Here is a 16459-nt window from a genome sequence, read left to right as displayed (position 1 = left end):
AAAACAAATGAAAAGTTTTATTTTCTTGCTGTCAGAAGTTCGACATTTTACTTTGCATGTGATTTCCCCACCCTACACCACCCCACAGCCCCCTGTCCCACTGTCTTCTCTTTTATATTCTCGCCGCTCGCTGCTCGCTGGCTTATCTCTCATTCTCTTGTCGCATTGACACTTGTCAAAAAATCTTTGCCTGGGCGTGTGGAAAAACGACGCATGATTGATGACATCGCAAAAGGCAATTCCAATCAGCTTGCTTCACTTGCTTTCCTTTCCTTTCCATTCCATGCCTTTTGGCACTCCCCAACCATTCATCCATTCATCCTTTTCGTTATTCGGCACGATATTACGTATACGACAAGTGTACGAAAATGTTTCGGCGAAAAATTGGAAATCATGCTCCCGGAAATTAAGGAAAATGCGTTAGCTTTGACTTTACATCACCTTCTGCTGCTGCTGCTGCTCCTTTTCTTCTTCTGCTTCTTGAAGTCCTCTCCTCATCCTCGGGCGCTTTAAGCTGTCTTGGGGCCAAAGCCAAGTGGACATTGAGACAATAAAACTTGCCAAGTGCTCTCTCCCAGTGGCAGTGGCCCGGAGAGGAGTGTCAGCTGACAAAGGCAGCCAGCGGAGGGCGTACAGATCTGGACAAGCTTACCCTTGAGTGCAATCCAAACATAGAGTAGTTCCCGGCCCCACAGCCCGGACAGGGCAGGCCAAGCCAAGAAAAGCCAAGCCAAGCAATCAAACAAAGTCGCTCAAGTCCAGGGTCCTGGGGTGTGTGTGTGTGTGCACACAGAGAAATATGTGTGTACGGAGGAAGGGACTCCCGTCCTGCATGCAATTTCAAGGTAAGACAGTTTGTCATTAAAACTGCGAAATTGAGTGCTGGATAAACAAAATACCAAATGGAGCTGGGAATGGGATCCACCACCCACCAGCCATCCTCCACCATCCGAGGCGTTGCGTCTCTAACACTTAACGCAAATATGCAACACGGAATACACAGGGAGAGGGATAGAGGGAGAGGTAGGAGCTGGGTGGCGTGGCGGCAGGAAGCGTGAAATAGTCATATTTATCAAGTGGCAGCCGGCAAAAGGATACCCAGGCATGCATTCGCAGTCAAAGCAGCGCCAAGAGGCACCACTCGAGTCTGATGGAGCTTCCTCAGACGCACAGTAGATTAGGTAGAGAGATAGAGACCGAGAGGTCTGAGAACTCCGCTGGAGTTAGGAGCTGTGTGTGTGCACTATTTGTGTTTGCTTCTGAAATTAAACAAAATTCAGGAGCAAGAGAACAGCTTCTCCCAAAAAGCAAAGGCGACTCCTCTCGGGCTGTCTGAAAAGTTTCCGCTTCTTTTGTGTGCATCGAGCGAAAAGAAACCCAAAGAATGAGCGGAAAGAAATCACATTTTAAAATAAATACACTCGCACTGGCACACAGGAGGAGTAATCTATGGTCTTATGCATGGCTGGAGTGCTCTGCAAACGGATTACTACCACCTGAAGGACCTCTCGGGGGAGAGGGAGAGCGGAGCTCAGCTCTCTGATTACCTGGCCACCACTTAATTATCAAGTCAAATGGGGCTGGCTTGGGCCAGAAAGCGATGATGACAAAGGTAAAATTAAGGACAGCGCGGCCCCCAATCATTTGCTTCGTTGACATTTTTGATTAGTTCGCCAAGAGAGAGAGAGAGAGAGAGAGAGAGAGGGGGAGAGGGAGGGAGAATATTTTCATTATGCATATGAAAGTTTTTTTTTGTTTGTACTTGTTTTGCTTTGTTTTCCAGTGTGCACTCCTAATGAACCCGTGCAGCCCTCCCCCTGTGTGTTGCCTTTACGCTTCGTTTAAGCGGGAGCGAGGGACTGGCGGGGGTGGGAGGTAAAATTATGCAACAAATAAGCAGAGAAGAGGCGGCAGAAGCACCTACTTGCATATGCAACTACTTGAGGCAGGGGGGCACGAGGCAGGAGGGGTGGCGTGCAGCTAAGAATAAAATAAATGTGCATATGAATTTTGAAGAAAGCCAAAAGGATTCGCGGCGGCCCCAATGCAAAGTGCACTTACTTACCCTCACATACAAAGACCGCTGTGCATGTGTGTGTGTGTGTGGGCGTGGGGGGCCAAAATTTATGCTTGTGTTAAAGTTTGGTGCGTGTGCTGCTGGCCAGAAAGTTTTCCCAGCAGAACTTGAGGAGCGGCAGCGGCGGCGGCAGCACGGCAGCAGCTGCAAAAATGTTCAGCACTCACACAAATTAAATAACAATTTTCCCTCACAATTTCGCTTTGGCTTCGGCTTTGGCTGGCTTTTTCCTGCTCTGCTCTGCTCTGCTCCGCTCACTCCCCCCCATCCCTCCATCCTTCGTCCTGTCGTTAACTTTATGTGGGCGTGTTCTTGTTGACAGTGCGTGGGAGTAGGGCGTCTCATGCTCTGCATATGTTAGCTGGAAGTTGGAAAAAGTGGCTCAGTAGTAGACCCCCCTTCCGTCCCTCCCCCGTACCTGATGATGTTCGGGGGGATTTACTATGCATTGCAATTTCTGTTTGCATTTTATTTTAAGTACTTTAAACAAATGCAGCGGAAAGACGACCCACACAGCGGGGCATTGAAGGATGTGCCTGAATGATGGCAGCACAATGAAAAGAGAGTGCCCTGGAAATGCGAGTAATACTCGCAGGCCCCGCACAGCTTACAAGTAATGATTATTTGCGGAATTTGTATTGCAAACCATGGACCACACAGCCCCCCAAGTACTTTGCCGAGAAGCAGCACTCTTTCATTAATAAAAACCATCTCCACGCATATTCCATGCTTAATTTGAAACGCAGAGCCCACCCAGAGAGGGAATTGGAGTGCTCTCCGCCTCCGGACAATACTTGAACATAAATATTGCTTTATGCCTGGGCACACTCTCGAAGTCTGCTTCCTGCCATCCTGCCATCCTGCCACCCTGCCACCCTGCCTTCCCTTCCTGCCTTCGACCCGGCCCACCGCTTTTCTTGGCCTTGTTTTATGCATGCTAATTTCTTATATGCATGTTCCTTTTCGCTTTTGATCAACATACGAGTGAGGGTTCCGCCTCCCCCGCCCCCCCCACTCCACTCCAGAGGAGAACGAAGCAGAAAAGCAAATATTTTACGCATTTTTTCCATTTTCCATGTGTAATTTTTCTTCTCGGCAAATTTTCCCTCGAAATTTGGCTGGCAAAAATATTGCTTTGTTTCTACTCATTAGGCGGGGGCTTGCGATTGGGGTTGGCGGCTGGGGGATGGCCAGGGGGGGGGGCAATTTTCGGGGTTCCGTTTCATAAAATATGCGAAAGAATTTTTTTATTTCATTCTTTTCATTTGTGCCTCATTTAAATGGCAATTTATAATGCCCTGCGACAAGGCTTTAAAGGGGAGTTGCCAGAGTCTGAGGGTGGGGGGTGGCCGGTGGAATTTTCACAGCAGCTGCGCCAAATTGCATGTTAAATGTTTGCCACAATCCTGCGCCACTCCCACATAGATCTTGAGCACTAGATAAACGCTTTCCAAATGTATTTTCCGAGGGTGGTTCCACACAAAAAACCGAAGCTCAGATGCAACTTCAAAGTCTGCCTTTAATTTGCTGAAGACCCCGGGGAATTTTCAATAATTTGGTAAATAGTTTAACCGATGTCTGGAGGGGGGTAGAGGGTGGCAGGATAAGCCCTCAAAATACTTTGAAGTCCAATTTAATTTTGAAGACCATCTTTAAATTTTTGCAGAGAGCTTCCTGCTTCCTGGGAAAATGCATTCAAAATGCGCAGCAAAAGAAAAACATTTGGCAAATGAATGGCCAGAACTTCGCCCCTTCTCCTGCCCCGCAAAAATCATTACCATTTGCCGTTTCCGACTTCTGTTGATCCTGGTTCCTTGTCAACTGTCCCTTCTGCTGGCCACTGCTTCCTCTGTGTGTTGTCTTTTCCACAAGATGCACTCGAGCATTAATTTTTCCGCTTCAATTTTCACACAAAACACACACAGAGTGAGAGAGAGAGAGAGAGAGGGAGAGGGACACGGCGATCCTGACAAATGGGAAGCGAGAGCAGGGGAAAAACTGTTGACTAAATTATAATTTTCCATATGTGTGTGTGCTCTCTTCATCTCTCTGTCTCGCTCTCTCTCTTTGTCTGTCTCCTTCTATGTGTCTACAGTCGTTAGTTAAAATATGAACTCAAAAACTTGTCAGCAGAAACACCCCATGATGCTGAAAAAGAAGCAGCCAAAACTTTTCAGACAGTTGTAGAAATCATTTTTGGCCATTCGCCTGAAAGGGATGGCTATACCCAACGATTGAGAGTGAGAGCGAGAGCGAGAGGGATGTGCTGACTTTTGTGGGCGCTGTGCGGGTGGGTCGCCTGTCTGCAACTGCAGCGGAAATGAGCTGAAAAAGTTGTGCAAATAGATGCCACCAGACGGCGCAGTGTCGCCAGCAGGGCGCAACCCTTTTGCGTCTCCTGCCCCCCCTGCCTCGAGCCCCTGGGCCAGCCCTAACCACTTGTCTGCCTCCGGACCGGATGCAAGCAGTAAAACAAGCTGACAGCCACGGACACGGCCACCCCTGACCCCCCAGCAGGGAGAAATCAAAACTAATTCCCGAGGCCCTGGACCAATGCGAATGGGGAACAAATCGTGTGCGTCCTTCAGTTACGAAAATATTAGCAAAATGCATTTGATTCAACGAACACTTGAACAGGCACAGGCCCAGGCCCAGGCCCAGCCACACTTTGAACGCCACAAGACATCGAGTGGTGCTGGCCAGGAGGGAAGGGGTGGCCACCAATTGTGCCCAGCGGCAGCCACATTTGCTGGTTTTGCAGCAGCCTACTAATAATCAGCTGCTGAGTGGCAACTCACTCAAAGCCCCGGGCCCTGGGAGGCAGGCGACCTCCCGCCGGAAACACAAATAATAACAGAGGCCGCAGAAAAAAGGGGTAAGAGAGCTTCTGAAGCTCCGAGGGGTCTTGATCTGGAACATACGTATCGGCAGAGTGCCAATGAAGAGTGCGATGAAGATCTCTCTCGCGTAGCAACCCCTGCCTCATGGGCCTGGACCGGGCTCGCTTAATGAGTTGGCCATGCATAAAATGTGTAATTTTTTCCCAGCTCCGGGACATGCAACATACAACTCAAATGCATAGTTTAATTGCATTTCGGTGCAGTGGCAGCTCCATCGTCCGGACATTGTTTGCAGCGCAAAAAGTAATTAAACGCCGTCGCCGCAGAGCTAATAAAAATGTCAAATGTCGGGCCATAAAGCATAGGCCTGGACACACACGAAACGACTACCAATATGCATGCGTGTGTGGGCGTGGCAGTGTGGGCTGGATGCCTGGAGGGCCATGCCATTCCCCTAACCGCAGACGTTCCATTGGCCGCAATTTGGTGAGGCGCCGCTTCGGCAGATCCGGCGCCGGCCAGAGTTCAGGTTTCAGCACTGGGCTCAAATATTGTTCGACAGGACACTGATTGCATCAATACCGTTTGCCCCCTCGATGTTGCTCTGATGGGGTACCTTTTTCTTGATGTTTTAGTTGTGTTTTACTCAACACTGTTCAGTGTTTGGCAGCACCAGCGCTTGTTTGCCCATAATTTTGTGTGTTTACCAACATCACTTGAAAAGTTTTCCAACATCTCACTTTCGCAGTAAACTGAAACGAACAAAAATACAGAAATTTATTAAATGCACAGGTAACCCAAAGAAAACAAAAAAAAAAGGACCATCCTGCAGGGGAAACTTGAAACTTGGCAAACTAGACGAGGACGAGGACGACGAGGACTAGAACGAGGACGAGGGCGATCCCAGTCAAACCGAAAACTTTAAGTGGCACATGTGAAGCAATTTTTGGCAACTTGTGCAATTTGCAACAGCAGCAGCAGCGGCAGCACCCGAAGGGGCAGGGAACAGAGAGGGAGCTTGGAGCTCAAATTGGGTTGCCGCTGCTCATCCAAAGTTTTGGTTCTATTAACAGCCACACACACACACACACACACAAACTTTGGTGGCGGGAACGAGAGTATCTACGGATCCGCATGTTGTGCGACTATCTGCATGCCGCATGCTGCAATCTTTGCGCGATGCCTGGCAAAAGTTGCCAACCAAACAGCCACTCATTTGGTATTGAAAGTGAAAGAGCATATTTAAATACGCTAACTAGGGCCGGGGCGGAGAGACATTCAACTTTACATGGCAGCTTAATTTGCGTTGACGACGAGGCAAAACAAGGACGAGGCCAGGACGGCAGGAGGCATGGCAGGGGGCAAGGGGTTAGCTGGGTCCAATGAAAGCGCACTTTGTAAATTTTCAAGATTTGGGTTAGAGATATTTACACACAGATACACACACACACACGTAGAGCGAGAGATAGCAGTCTGGTTGGGAAAACTTTGTCACTTTTTACAAGCCCTGGAACTGCACTTTACCTCTGCCGTGATGCTCGTCCTTTTATATCCATCTCTCGGATGGCACTTTAAGGTCACCGCAATACTCGTACTCATGCATGTGTGTGGTGTGTGTGTGTGTGTGTGTGTGTGTGTGTGCGGAGCAGCATCAAAGTTTGTTTGGCCAGTCCAACGAGTAATGGCTGTAGCTTTTCAGGCTTCCTGGGCAATCCATTTGAGCCGCAAGCAATTGACTTTGAAGTGGAAATACTCTTAAAGATTGCGCTTTGATGAGCGACACTTGTACATAAATCTGTGGCAAGTGGCAGGTCTGTGTCTCCATTTAAAACACACGCCTTAAGCCGCCACCGAAAACGCGTGCCTGGACTCACAAAGGAACCAAAAACCGAAAGCAAAGCAAACCGCAAAAGCGCGCCGCACCCTTTGGCCAAATGCCCTGCCCCCTCCTCATTAATATTTAAGCACTTTGGTCCGCTTAGCCTGGCCCAAAAGTTGGCCGAAAACCCAAGACGAAAATGTTGAAAGCCTCTTCGTTCGGGTTGGGCAGGGGCATTGGGTGGAAGTCGACCTGTCATCGCGGCCATCAATAATTCAGGGCAGCCCGCGCTGACAATAAATTCAATTAAAAGCGCCCAAAGGAGGAGCAAATCCAGTGCCAGTCGCAGATCCCGCTCCATAACCAATGAGCAGGTGACAAATGGGGGAACTAAGAGCTAAAACAAAACGAATCGCTAATCCCTCTTTGATTGCCCAGCCAGAGCACGTAATTTCAATTGGAGCGCTTCTGCAGGGGCTCCCCCAGCTCCCTCAGCTCCCCCCTTCCCCTGCCCCCCTCCGGTGGCGTGTCCTTTGTCTCGTTGGTAATTTTATTTGCAGCTTTTTGCATTAAGTGCACACAATGTTTATTAATTATTCAGCAGCACAACAAGGAGCGGGCACTCTGTTGCCCGTTCTCGGTTCTCGGCTCTGCTTCGAGAGCCGTCCGGCTTGGAAGGACGCCCCCGTGTGGGGCAGCCGTTGCATAATTGAATATTATGATTGTTATTTTCACTTGCTGCCTGTCGGATTGCCTGTTATCTCAGTGCCTCCTCCTTCTGCCGGACCCCCATTCGAGCCTTTGCATACCAAATAACGCTTAAAGGAGGCAACGGCCAGGGCGAGTCCTGGCCCCTGGGGCATGTTTTGCTCTTGTTTGCGTCTTTAAAAGCCGCTCACCTGTAATTGCCTGCTCTAATCTGCTCTCCGCCCGTTCTGTCCATGTCCTTGGCATTCCCATGCTGTGTCTGGGGCTCCTGCATTCCTCCGAGCTCAATGCCCGGCCACGTGCTGGAATTTGCATGGGCTTTGCTTCCATCAAAACGTACACCGATGTGGATGCCCACTTGTGGGAATCGAAGAGAGTCCCAGCGATCCCTCCTTGGCACGAATCCGCTGCAACGTTAATGACGGAGTGTGAATGGACTATTTGCCACGTTAATGGAGATCTTGTACCGACAGAAGGTCAGCCCCAAATTGAATTACACGGCGATGCAGTGTAGGTAAACACTCGAAGGAGAGCCATTGTGATGCCTTGTGCTGCCTCCTTCCTCCACCATTCCGACATTCTGCCATTCCGTGTTCTGTGTTTTGTGTTCTCTGCAGTTCTGAAGTTGGTCTCTTAATGTAATTACATGTTGCTTTGCTGGGCTGCCGCCTAAGGGGGCGGAGGGACGAACTCCTTGCCCTCCTTTCGCTTTCGCAATGAAATTTGCATGTTTTTGGCCACTTTTGAGCAGTCGAGAGCAAGTTTTGCTGGCAACATTTACAGCTGCAGCAGCTAAAAATAAATATTTAAACAATAGCAACAACTTTGCATGTTCTACAATGGTTGCAACAACCGTGGGCGGGGTGGGCTCCAAAATAATAAAGTTTTACGGCTGAAAATTACTCAATTCCCGTTGCCCGAAAAAGTTAACTTAATTTTTCGTACTCGTTGTTGCCTTTTGTGCGCAAACTTTGGCCAAGAGGTGAGGCGGCATCGGTGGCAACAGCAGAAAACGTTTTGGCGGCGCCCTGCCTCCTGCCCAAGGAGTAAGGCGAAAGGAGAAAGGAGACAATGAGCCTGGCCAGAGACCGAGTATTCAGAGCGGAACAACAGGGCGGACCCCGCGGACCTTGCCCCATTGATTGCATGGCACGGCACGTCTCCTCTCCGACAGTTGTCGTCCCCCGTCTCGGTGTTGGCTTGTTGTTGCATTCTGCACTGGGACTCGGGACAAGCAAACAGTATTTCTTCGGGAAAAACAGCAATAATAATGCCCAAAAGTAATTGAATTTTCGCCTTCATTTGGGTCCTTCAATTAGTTGAGAAGTACAGCTGCCCAGCTTCTTGCCTCTTTCCCTTGTTGTGGCGCGGAAATTGTGATTTTTCTCTGAGGCCTTTCATGTAGATAGTACGTACGTATGATCTCGAGGCCCCAGTCTGTAGCCTGTGGCCTGTAACCTTTGTTTTCATCTTTGGTCTGCTGTGATTTGCTTGCCCCTGATCCCCTGATCCCCTTCTCCCAAGGTAAGGCTCTCGCGCCCTTAGTCCCCTTAGTCCCCTGGGTGGAAATCAAATTAAAAGTCGCACCAATGACCAGAGCACTGACCTTGGGGGCACACAGCCACAGCCCCACCTGAGCTCTGGCTGTAGCTGTGGCTCTGGCTTTGGGCTAAAATGCTGGCACACGGCTCAGTGAGTGCAAATGAAAATAGAATTTAAATCTCTTTGAGAGCGATGGGCGGTGGGCGGCGGACTGGGTCGGGCCATGGCCTGGCCCATGCAAAAATCATTTTTAGCTGTCAAATAAATTACACTTTTTCCCCTGGTTGGGCGGTGGAGCGGGGCGGGAAGGGGAGGGGCTGGCACGGCCGAACAAAATGGCGTTGAACGCATAATTTGGCAGACAGTGCGGGGGGGGCGGGACAGAAGGGGAGAACTCACTTGCTTTAATTGATTTTACAGTTAGTCGCCCCAACGGTCCCCATTCCCCATTCCCCACTGCCCATCGCTCGTTCCCTTGTCGACCACCGGAAAGGGGTTTTTCGGGCTATAAATTTGCGAGTGTCGAACGAGTTCTTCGTTTTGGTTTTTTGTTTGTGTCTGCGCCGGGGTCTGTCCCCCTGCCACTCCAGCCACCTCTGCCACCCTCCAACACCCATTTGCACTTAACACTTTTCACCATTTTGTTTGTCTGGGTCGCCATTGCGTCCCAAGTTTATCTCCCCCTCTCTCTCTCTCTCTCTTTCTCTCTCGCTATGCGTATTTCCATCTCTGTCTCAAGGCAATGATGAGGAAAATTGCAAATTTTCGAGCCTCTCGATAATTAAATATTCTCACCCACAGAGAATAGATAAAGACGGAGATAGAGTATAGAAAGGGATAGACATAGAGAGAGTGCCGGCACATGGGACTAATTGGATTGCCAGTGCTAGGCTAGTGTTGGCTAACGTCGTCAGGCGGCTGCACTGCATCTCGGATACGATAATCCCCAGCGCTCTCTCAGCACACACATGGCCCATCCCATCGGCAAAAGATCCAGAGAATTTGCTTTGGCGTAAACTTTTTAATGAAGTTTCGGCGTTCTTAAAAAGTTTTCCCCTGGCCCCCTACGACATGTTGTTCTCTATTTATTTTGATTTTTCCAGCACTGCCAGCCGTTTGGTAAGGTGCTGATGGCAGGGAAGGGAAGCCACGGCAGTAAGTGGCACATTTGTCGGGTGATACGCTTTTAATTAGTGGCGAAGGCAATGGCTAAAGAGCTATAGAGCTATAGAGCTGTGGAGCTGTGGGGCTGTGGAGCAGTGGAGCTGTGGAGGTATGGAGATGGCGGTGGCAGGAAACTTTTCGCCAAGGCTTTAATTGCAGCTGATGCGAGCCGAAACAAACTTGAGATAAAAGTACAGTTGTGCAGGAGGGGAGGGGAGCACGGTGCGGGTGTCTCGGTTTGGGTACAGTTGCGCTCGAATTGGCTTAGCATGTGTGAAGTGCGACGGAGCCGGGGCTTAGGGAAGTTTACTTAACGAATCTCCGTGTGTCCTTGGGCCGAAAGTTCTTACAGAGGCTGGTGGGCTGCCTAACGAACTTAGATGAACAAAAGTTTGCTCTACTAATCCGGTACGGCTTCTCATTTCCCATTTTGCAGGCTCCCCCACAGCGACGGCCCTGAACGCCACGCCCGTCGCCTATCCGGGCTCCCCCTTGCACCTCAACGTGGAGTTCTGTGCCAATCCGCCGGCCCATGCCGCCCGCTGGCTGCACGGCGATCGCGTCTTCACGCCCGGCAACCAGTACGGCAGCACGGTCCTGGCCTATTCCGTGAAGGTGAGTCCGAGTCTCTCCGCGAGAGAGTGCCCCGACGGAACTAACCCGCTCTCTCCTCTGCCGCAGGATCTGCCCACGCCCTACTGCAAGGAGGCGCGCCTCACCTACGTCAGCATGCACGAGCGGGTGCCCCGCACCTTCTACTTCATTGTCTCGTCGCCGGGTGGCGTGGCCGAGGCCGTCTTCAATGTGAACTTCACCAAGCGCCACCGCACGATGTCCAATGCCATCGACGACGACGAGGAGGAGGAGCTCAACCGACCCGAGCAGATCCACTTTCCCGTGTTCAACAGCAACACCGCCACCCCCGCCACAGGCCGAGGCGTAGGACAAGCCCTAGCTGTGGCTCTGGCTCTGGCTTTGGCTCTGATCTGTTGCCATTAACTTTAAGTGGGGGAGTGATTGAGTGATTGGGTGTGTGTGTGAGTGAGTGAGTGAATGCGGATTGAATGCAGAGTAAGTGCTTTGTTTTTGGTGGGCCCTGACTCGTTCGTTCAACCAAATGCTCTATGTAATCTAACCCACTACCACTAAGCGTAGGCCCGTACTCGTATGTTACTCGACATTGCCACGTGGACTACTTAGGCCACGCAACTACTACTCTCTACCCTATACTATAGCTATACTATATGTACGTGTATCTGTAATTGTATCTGTATCTGTATCTGTAGCCGATCTAGCCAAGCATCTAAATTTCCCTAGGGTCCTCTAACTGTAGCAGCTGTAACTGTATCGGTGTATGTGTCAATGTGTATGCGTGTGCGTAAAAGTAAATGCCAAAAAACGAACGATAAATCAAGCCATTGTTACGAATAATTTAAGTTCCTTTTTGGAGGGAGAGATCATCGGAGTGCTCTTGCAAAGCGACTGATTTTGTTAAATATTTTGAAAATGTTTAGAGCCCATACATTGCATGCGAATGTGTATGTGTATGTGTATGTGTGAGTACGGATAAACCTATAGTTTAAAATTGTAAATGACGAAAGTTGGAGAATATACCAGGCACGAACAAATTCCTTCCATTTGAACTGTTTGCCCCAGCGCAACGAAACTGTAAGATACTTTGAGAAAGAAAATTAAGCGAACGATCAAAAACGAGTTATTATATTTAAAAAAAAAAAATAAAGGAGAAACACACACGTTACGATTCCCCCAACACTCATTTGTCTGTCTCAGTACTCCATTCATTTGATGCCGCAAATAGTTTGAAAGGACCAAAAACCTCTTCGTTTCTTAAGCCAGGGATATTTTTGTAACAAAAACCCAAAAACCAAAAACCATTTTTGTAATAAGAGACCCTCCACATAAGCGATAGTTGTACATAAGTGTTAAAGTAGCGATTGCTCAACCGAATAGGGGAATAGCCTAAGAAATATATAGTGTTGAATGGAATACTGTTTGAAGGCCAAAACGGATTCTACAAGTAGCAATAGAGCCCCATAGATATCCGCAGAAACAAAACATGGATGTATTATAAGAGAAAAGAGGAAGACACATTTCAATTATCCGCTATTGTAAAATATTTCAGTTAAGCCTCGTTCCGGGCCGGACTGGGGCCAAGGCTTTTGTAATTTATTTCATAGACGATCTAAGCCCCCAGAGCATTCATTATCCTATGCGCAAACTATATATCCCTACATATATATCTACAACACATATATTTACCGATATGTATAACCATAGGCTAAGAGATCAGTGTAAAGACAAGATACAAAAGAAATACTTAAAAGAACCTAACGCCAATTTAAGCCAGAACTTTGCAGAGTTCCAAGAATTCCAGCAAAGAGTAATTGGATAGAACATGAATATTAATATGAATATGAATATATATTATATGCCCATATGCCTAGAGCTGTATGTGTGCCATGTGTAAAGTTGAGTTAAGCGATATCATTATTTTTTGTTTTGGTTTTCATTTTTTCGTTTTGCGATAGCGAAAGCAAACGAAACACGTCGACATGTTAACTTACAAAAAAAATTACATACTTACTAACCAAATGAATGCACTCATTTGCGACTCATTACTCGTTAGGTAATATTTGAAAAATATTATTTAAAGCATTGCCAATAAGCAAACGTAAGGCGGGGTAAAAAACAGATCAAAACTAAATGGAAAAAATGGAAAAAACCACAACCTAGGGTGTAAGTGCAAAACGAAACAAAAACAAAACAAAACAATGTGGCAAATTAATTTTAACATTTAAAATAATGAGTAATTCAAAAACGAGGAATGTTGGGGCAAAAATACATAGAAAACAAACAAAAAAAAAAACAAATAAAAATAAAAAATACAAATAATATATATACATACACAATATGTACAAGAATACGTGTTACAATAAGCACAAATGGTTTAAACGAGTTATTTGGCCCAAGAGAAATGTAAGCAACCACCATCACCACCATCAACAGAACAGAACAGAACAGAACAAGACACTTTTAGCCCTAAAGCAAGGCCAGGATGGAGAGGGAGAGGGAGCCACCAGCTGCCAGATAAATGAATGCAGAATCAAAAGAGTATGCCCAGAGCCCGTAGAGTTGCGTAGCCCCTGAACCGTTTTCCTGGGGTCAGAACAAACTGTTACATTTAAGCCATCAAACCTGGAGCCCCCATCTCCAAGGACATTTACAAGTTTAAGTGACAAAGCAACAAGACAACATAGCCAATTTAGCATAAAACAAAACGAAGCAAAGCAAAGCGAAACGAAACGAAATGAAATGAAATGAAACGAAACAAATGACAAAGGGAAAACGCAAATGAAAATGCAAATGAAACTAAAATACTAAAAACCAAAAATAAAGAGCAAGACCCAACTCAAACAAAACAAAACACACAGAAACGAACATAAAAATAAAACGTTTAAATGGAGAAAATGCAACAAAACGGGAGTTTTCTTTAACGTGGGAGGGAGCTGCTTCAATATTATCGACAGTAACATCGCTCTCGCTCTCTCGGTTCGGTGCGCTCTCACGGTGCACACGTCAGTCACCGTTTTCTTAGCACGTAAGCTAGAATCAGTTTCGATTACATACTCGTACCTACTGTTATACTTTCATACAAGAAGAACAGCCTGACGTCTTCATTTGGATACATACATATTCCCATTCGTCGCCGGATAGCAACGTCTCGATGCGCCCCTCTGCAAACACATGCATATGTACATGGTCCACCTGGAAGTCCCTTCAGTGCCCAATTCAAAACATTTGGAACTGGCAAACAACACTCTGACCTATGATAAACAAAGTGCTCTGGAAGCTGGCAAGTGCATGCAGTGCTGCGGTTGGGGCCACTGCCACTGCAGACAGCACCTCCAGACAGCATCCAACCAAAGGCCAACGAAAGGGAAAGGCCAGCCAGCCAGTCGAGTGAGTGAGTGAAGCTATGGGTGACCGCAGGCTCGGCTCGGCTCGGCTCGTTTTGGGTGAAGGAAATTCCGGTTTGTCTCTCGTACGTTGGCCCAATCTGAGAGTTGCGTTGTCAACAGCAGCAGCAGCAGCAGTCTGTGGTTAATGTTTATTAGTTGGAAATCAAAAGTACATCGACACCGGAGGAGCGACACGGCCAGTATGGAGCTGGAGCTGGAGCTGGACCTGGACCTGGCTGCTACAGTTTTTGGCCTAAAGAGTCGCTCTCGAATGGCGCGAAATGGCAGCCAGGCAACCTGTTTTGGCGTTTGACAACATCACGGGCAACGCCAGGCCACAATCATCGATAACCAGGCCGGTTTCGCGATTTTGCGGGGCGCTAATGACAGCGAAATGCAGAGCGCGGGGGCGTACCGTACAGTGCGGCTCACACGATCCCCCCCCCCCTCCGTTCGGCCAGTGTATTTTATCAATCAAAATTCCCGAACGGCGATCGAGTGGAATAAACTCGTAATGTCCCTGGCCAATGTCGACGCACGCGCCAAAACGAAAGGTGCCCCGGCTAATGGACGCCCCCCGAAGAGCCCCCCTCCGCTCCCCTGATCGGAGTCCGAAAGCGGGACCGGCAGATATCCGCGATTGCCAATTGGCATTACTGTGCGCATTTCAGCTTTAATTGTTGCCTCAACGGCAACAACCAGTCCGCTGCCAATCGGAGACTCCACCCCGAGCCTCGAGACCACATATTTCACTTCGCTTATGATAGGCGCCATCGCCGACGTTGAGGAATCAAAGTCGGCCCCAGCCCCAGCGCCAGGCAAATTGCAGTGGGAAAGTGGGCGTGCCTCCTGTTGTGGTAGCCGATCGCGATGCAGGGAGATTGAGAGGGATTAGACGGATTTCCCTGGAATAATAGTGCCCCTGGAGTCTTGGATGATGTCTGTGGCATAGTGTTTTTCCGTGAAACATAAAAAGCACTTAATGAACAGCTCGTTGCTCTGTCGCAGATGGCCACAATCAATCAGTTAACGCGTTGGCTTATTGTAAGTCGACTGCTGCCTGCAGGTGCGGGCCATTCTTTAAAGGCGCAGAAAACGCTGACAATTAAAACCATTTTCATTGCACATCACTGGGCGCGGCCCCCCCATGCCCCGTCTTTATGAAATTTCACAGTTCAATTAATGCATTTTAATTTTAACTTTATTTTCCAATTTACTTCCACAGTCGAGCCGCTCTGAAGGCAGGATACGTGGCAGAAAAAAAAGAAAAAAAAAAACGCGAATCAGGAAAATTGTTAACGCAAAATTAAAAATTGTTTTTGATTGATTGTTGCATGAAATTGCCATTCGGTCTGTGGCCCTGCCGCCACACCGCGATGGAGGGCCGGGGCAGGGCCAGGGCAGAGCCCATTGCCCATTGATTGTAATTACCTTTCCCACTCATATTTCATTTGCTCTGTGCACTTAATTAGCAGTGGATCCCCAACAGTCCCGCCGTTCCCCCAGGCCCCAAACAAGTCCCGCTTTCCGCCTGAACGCACCGTCGGGGCAGCACAATACAGCGAATATGCGGAATGCCCGCATCGAAATTAAGCGAATTGCTTTTCATAGATTTTTCCGCAGTTTCTGGGGTTTCTTTTTTTTCCACCAATTCCAATTCCAATACCGATTTTCAGTGTTTTTGCCGCTGCCGCTGCGGTGGTCAAGGCATCTCAGCGATTTCCTTTGCCAAGTTTTCGACGATTTTGTAATGCGGTCGGAAGGAAGTCAATTGCTGGCCAATTGCGACCGGGCGGCCAACTAAATGTCGGCTTTTGTTACACTTTTGCAGCGAAAATTACACAGCATCGGGGGGGGGATGTCCAGGGGAGTTTAGCCCCAGTTTATGAATCGCATTTCCTTGTGTGTCGCCTTGGGATTTTCATTTGGCTCGTCTTGGCCCCCCCCCGTCCACGCCTCGCTTATGCAATCGCTGGCACTCCGTAATTGTCTCTGCGGAAAGCGTCAGTGGAAAGGCCATCCAAAAAAGATCAGAGCTCCAGCTCCAGCGCCAGCGCCAGCACCAAACGAGTGGTGAAAGCATGGGGCATGCCACATGTCTGTAATGAGATGCACGCAGATAAGGCAAGCGAGTGATCTGCGCTTTTCCATGGCTCTGCTCGGATAGAACGCCAGCTTTCCCTCATTCGAGTGAAATTTTAAATAATTATTTTGGTACATATTTTAAGCATCTTTTGCTTTTCTAAATTCCATCGATTAAGGCCCACTGCGGCCTCCTCTATTAACTCCAGCAACAGAGAAAAAACCGCCGATACGAAAGCATTAAATA

General features: G+C 48.3%; 1 protein-coding gene and 1 long non-coding RNA gene across 9 annotated transcripts in view; one reads left to right on the top strand and one right to left on the bottom strand.

The window, feature by feature from the left end:
* Window positions 1-12905, top strand: part of tei (irregular chiasm C-roughest protein teiresias) — a 128948-nt gene extending 116043 nt beyond the window's left edge. For all 8 annotated transcript variants that reach the window (XM_015184985.2, XM_001361576.5, XM_015184982.2 and 5 more), the window contains 2 exons: window positions 10587-10765; window positions 10832-12905. In XM_015184985.2, the coding sequence (XP_015040471.2) occupies window positions 10587-10765; window positions 10832-11149 (497 nt within the window). In that variant the 3' untranslated portion in view covers window positions 11150-12905. The remainder of the gene's footprint in view (window positions 1-10586; window positions 10766-10831) is intronic.
* LOC117183677 (uncharacterized) overlaps window positions 1-16459 on the bottom strand; it is a 34939-nt gene that overhangs the window by 9892 nt on the left and 8588 nt on the right. Inside the window, exon 2 of the long non-coding RNA XR_004468816.1 lies at window positions 5534-5669. This is a non-coding gene — a long non-coding RNA (uncharacterized lncRNA). The remainder of the gene's footprint in view (window positions 1-5533; window positions 5670-16459) is intronic.

Source organism: Drosophila pseudoobscura, chromosome 3, assembly GCF_009870125.1.
Source record: "Drosophila pseudoobscura strain MV-25-SWS-2005 chromosome 3, UCI_Dpse_MV25, whole genome shotgun sequence".
Lineage (NCBI taxonomy): Eukaryota > Metazoa > Arthropoda > Insecta > Diptera > Drosophilidae > Drosophila > Drosophila pseudoobscura.
The sequence above is the reverse complement of the archived record's forward strand: the minus strand, read 5'-3'. Positions and strand labels throughout refer to the sequence as shown.